General features: G+C 37.2%; 1 protein-coding gene across 1 annotated transcript; it reads right to left on the reverse strand.

Moving 5' to 3' along the window:
* Positions 1–1,570: 1,570 nt before the first annotated feature.
* Positions 1,571–3,640, reverse strand: LOC114724526 (transcription factor bHLH106). Its single transcript, XM_028910878.1, has 2 exons — positions 3,221–3,640; positions 1,571–2,421 (listed from the first exon to the last, which is right to left on the reverse strand). The coding sequence occupies exons 1-2, from the start codon at positions 3,506–3,508 to the stop codon at positions 1,993–1,995; spliced, it is 717 nt and encodes a 238-aa protein (XP_028766711.1). The 5' UTR covers positions 3,509–3,640; the 3' UTR covers positions 1,571–1,992.
* Positions 3,641–5,346: the final 1,706 nt, after the last annotated feature.

Genomic DNA, 5,346 nt, shown 5'->3' on the forward strand with positions numbered 1-5,346 from the left:
ATAATGGAATCTGCCGCAAGTACGTGCAAAACAGTTGCACGCAGACACGCATTAGAAAAGAAACCAAAACACGAGAAAAAGAGATGCTCCTTCATTCATTCTCAGCTGCTCAATGATCATCATCTTCTGTGTCGTCGTACCATATGCCATAAAACCCCCGCCCCCCGCCCTAATCTCCTACAAGAAGAAAACAGAAACCGATGCAAAGTTAACTCCTATTTTTTCCTCTTTCTTTTTGGTGTAATTTTTCACAAATTGTGTTGTGACGGTCAAAATTAATTTATTTATACTTAATATATCACAATTTTGTGATTGAGTGTTAATTGTAATTTATTCAGAATTAATCCGACGGTACGGACTTAATTAAAAAGAAAAAGCAAAAACATCATTACGGTGGAGAGAACTTTAACATGTCATTTGATTCTTGTCACACGTCAATGCTGCGAGCGTCTCAGCTTTATGCCTTATTTATTTAAAATGCAATTTTGTATGCACGTGTTCAATTTTAAAGATGAGGTGAAAACTTCACCCAAAAAAAAAAAGAAAAGATGAGGTGAAAACAAAATCATAATTTAAAAAATAATTTTATGGTATACAAAATAAGTATGTAGTTTTATCTTGACTTGTATAAAAATATTTTTAAAGAAAACCAAATACCCTCTTAATTCGCAACGTCATTAACAGGACCGTCGAATAGTTTTTTGTTAAAAGATAATATTATACTTATAAATAGAATAACAAGTAGAAGTTTTATTTTAAACAAATCTAATGTTTACTGTGAATCTATACCAGTTTAATAAAAATCAACCACGTGAAGAAGACTTCTATGCATTGAGAATTATTGATTGCTCCTGATCATATAAGCATTCACGTATACAGAATACCTCTTATTTTCGGCTACCCAACGAAAAAAAATATCCCGTTTGAAGGATTTTCTTTTTCAAATCTCTCGGTTCTCCTTTCCTCTTCATTTATCGTAAATAAATAAATATAGAAATCAAAGAACATAAATAAGGAGTATCATTTGCTCGCCCTCGCCGTATATACTTACCTGTTTGATATCAGGGTTGGGTTGTATTTGTCTGGGTTAGTGGGTCTTTGCTTTCCAAGCAAAATCCACACAGGAACTTGGAGTGGGAAGTATAAAAAGGTAGAGACTTGCGAAAAAGCAGGAAAAAAAGAAAAGAAAACAGCAGAGATCTAGCAACTTTGATTATTGGAGGCTGTACACACACATATACATATATATATCAGAGCTGGAATTCGTTCCTTTTTGTTTTTTTGTTCTATATGAAGCCAGATTTGGGAACACATTCTTCCAGTTATGGGGCCGAATCCTAATGTCCCGCTTACAACCCCCTTTTGAGATTTCGCTGTCACAATAACACCAAGTCTGTAACTAAGACTTCAGCATCCCATTGGCCTGACCTACAATACAACCCAACCAACGTAACAGCAATTCCACACTTCCCGATCCCCCATGCCTTCTTTAGAATCAGTGCATATACGTTCAGTTCAGGACCCCCCCCCCCCCAAAGTACTCATTCAAATACTGCAAATGAAAACGAGAGAGAGAAACGAATATGCCATTTTCTATAGCTTGGAAACTCACAGAAGCATTGCTTTTACAGAGATATTACAGAGCCCTTCCCTTCGTTGTCACCTGTTACACATCACGCACAGTACATTACTATATCTCTTTCTTCCTCATCTACGAGTCAGATTCTTTCCCCTCCGGTTTTTCCTACTTACATGCAACATTCAGTTCACATGCAAAGATTCCCAACACCACATATATATAAACCCTAGTCATCCCTCTCCAGCGCCTGTCACATGATTATCTCATTTATATATTTTGCTTTTCTTAAAACAAACGACCTAACAACTAAAATCGCACAAATTAACTCATAACGAGTTAACTACCGTCCTAGAAATACCAATGCTAAGAAAATGAGAACGACTTCTGCAATTTAATGGACTCTCCCTATTTACTCAGACAATCAATTTGCGGTCCAGGACGCGACGCCGTTTGGATCTTTCGCTTGAATTGGAACGTTCAAGCAAAGATTTCAAAGCGTTCTGGAGGAAGTGGATTGATTCGATGCTGTGGTCTTTGTCGGCGGCCACAATAAGAACGTTTCGGGTTCTTCCTCCTAGTGTTGCCATTTCTGCTTTGAGGGTTTTGAGATGCAGCGACTTTAGGATTTCGATGAGATCAGGTATGAGGTCGGAGCGATCTTCGCAGCATAGGGAGGCTTTGAATATGAGCCTTCCGTCTCCGGCGTAGTCGCCGCTAGTGGACAGGACGGTGATTTCGTCTGTCTCTGAAGGAATGGTTTCGAGTTCGGTGATTTGTGAAGTTTGCTGTTTCAGCTCTCTCACTCGCTGGACAACCTTTGCTAGAAGCGAGGCCTTGTCAGTCTGAGCAAACCCATACAGATATATTTAATTAGATGAGAATTCGGATGAGAATAATTGAGGCAGATATTAAAAGAAACAGAAATATTATTGTAGTTTGTGTAAAGCTTTGTGACTTTCCCTATTTCATTGTATTTATGCTCGTAGAAAGAAACTGTGGGAGTTCTCTTTTTCATTACGTGCCTTTAATGGATTGGCCTGATAAAGCTTTTGAACATTCAAAAGCTCTTTTTTTTCAAAGAACACGAAAGAATCCTAGGGGAAAAGAATGATCTTTTGTAAGAGAAGATGCGTAGAAATGCAAGTGTTCAAAAGTCCGAGATACGATCAGTAGATAGCGATTTTAGAGAAAGAGATCATTTTTTGTCTCATCCTAATGGAGCAGACAGCAGTTCGCTTCCTCTCATGGTTGACGGAGAATTCTGAGGGTGAAGAAGACGCAGAAAATTAAAACAAGGGCTTCCATTAAGAGTTCAATTAGTAATCTTCTGATCATCATTGATGAACAACTTACAATATCCATTAATAAACTCTCAATCCAACTAATTGATCTGATTAACGGATCATCATTTCAATTCAAATGGAGCAAAATTAAGTCCAGTAAAGTCGAAGAAGATGAAGCTGTATGTGTTGTGGGTCAAAAGGCAAGCCGCCTTTCAGACGCAAGGCATTCTATATGCATGGCCTCTACTCTCTACCTGTTTATTTTTCCCTCGCCGACGAATTAAATGACAATCTAAACCAAAGAATCAAAACAAAACAAATAATCTTATTGACTTGATGAGAAGAGGGGGGGAGTTACCTTAGAATTACAGGGAAGAAGAGTGCGAAGCTTATCGAGGTGGGAATTGATCCTCTCTCTCCTGCGCTTCTCAGCCTCCTTGTGATTCTTCAAAGCGGCGAGGGCTCTATCTTGCTGGGGCGTATCAGTAATTTCGGAAGAATCCAAGGGGTAATAAGAGGAGCTGCAGAAACTGTGCATTGTGGAGGCTGCAGCAGGAGGAAGGCCGTACGATGCGGGGGTGAAGAAGGAAGCGCCGTTGCCGGCGAGGAATTGGTAGAGCTCAGAGTTCTCCATCTGCTGCTGCATGCCGATGACGATGATGACGACGAAGATGAAGATAGCTAGCTATGTAGCTAGCCGCTTTCAGCTAATAAGCCTCAACTTCTACAGCTATGTTATTCCTACAAGCCTCCGACCTAAATAATCTCTGGGGTGGTGTGTGTTGGGAAGAGAGAGAGAGAGGGGTTCTTGTGGTGGTGATACTTATGATTGCGCTTTTTGACTGGCCCGAGAGTTCCACTTTGGATTGTGGATATTGAAAATTAAAAAAATAAAAAGTCTTGGACTGGGAATGCCCGGCTTTCGGTGATTAATTTCCTCCTTTATTTTATTTTATGTTTTTCCTTCTACGCTCAATTATTTATCAAATATTATCTTGTGGATAAAACTGGTCCTCCCATTTTATAGATAATTATAATTTATGCAGTCATCATATATGTAATCCATTAACTTCTCTCGCTTTTTTATTGGTGGGCATGTCCAATTAACTCACTGCCCTCACGCAAACAAACAAATCAAAAGCACCTTTCTTATTTATTTATTTTTCCAAGAGTTAATTAGAAAAGGAAAGTCAGGCCTTTTAGGAATATTGAATTTCAAACTGCGTAGCGGTAAATAATCATGGTTAAAAGCACACTCGCATATGCTTTGTCATCACTTTTGATAAACAAATGAATGATTCAAAAACGAACATAAACAATTATTATGTATTTCGAATATGATACACAGATCATATTATCGTGCGCGTAATGGATCCCGTTCAGAACTTGTGGGCGATTATACAAAACTCGACAAATCAAGTGTTTGGCTATTGAGCCAGGGCTTTACGTGAACGAACTTGGACGTGGGGGAGACGGAATATGGTGGGAATAAGTAAAGACAGAGGTTGAAAGACAAATATTGTGTGTGAGCTGGAGGCTGCAGATGAATGCACGAGTCATAGAAAACGGCAACAATATGTCATCAACAACCAGCATCAAGACAGGCCAATTTGAAAACCTTCAAGACGTCACAGACCAGTAATATCAGTCTGAATCTTATATGTATTCACAATACTCACTGCCTGCATGTGAAGCCTTCAAATTAGAATTGTGATAATCATAATTACAACGCGAATCTCATGTGTAATCCCATTCTTCAGCGGTGGGCTTATTTGACTGCAAAGTATCTATTATTCATTAAGATGCGCGCCGCAAGAAGGTGTTATATATTGACATGCTACCTGCAGGTAACGAGCTTTATCGTATATGTTAAGAAATTAACTACATTTATATTATACTGATGGGTGCTGTGTATGTATTACTACCTCCGGTCCTAAGTCTAAGAGCCAATTGACTAATCTGAGTAGATCAAAAAAAAGTTAAGTTAGTTATTTGTAATAAATTGGTATTATCTTTCTTAAAATATCCTTGTTAATTAAGTGTATTGGCTAATACAATTATTAGAAAGACTACTTTAAAAAAATAAATAAATATGAGAGACAAAGTAGACTAAAATCTTATATTTATAACCAAAATAAAAGTCAAACAAAATCTTATATTAAGAATCAGATATAGTACTATTAATCTATTATATGAAGTCGAGCCAACCCTGTAAGGAATGGCGTCACTCCTTTTAAGCTGTATATTAGTTATATAAACATACGTATGTATATATAGATCATTTGTTCTAAATACTTGATCTCATCCAAGTGTCTTAGCTTTATTTATTATGTTAAAATTACTAAATCTAAAAGGAATTTTTAAAAAAAAAACTGACAAAAAAAAAAGAGAACAATCTAGTGCTCTTTTTTTTGTTATGTATTGATATTATTCTATTAAAAGCAATCATATTCAATATATTATCGAATACTAAATATAACTTGT

The sequence above is a fragment of the Neltuma alba genome, unplaced genomic scaffold, assembly GCF_004799145.2.
Source record: "Neltuma alba isolate B1F8T4 unplaced genomic scaffold, ASM479914v2 tig00012192_pilon, whole genome shotgun sequence".
NCBI classification, from domain to species: domain Eukaryota; kingdom Viridiplantae; phylum Streptophyta; class Magnoliopsida; order Fabales; family Fabaceae; genus Neltuma; species Neltuma alba.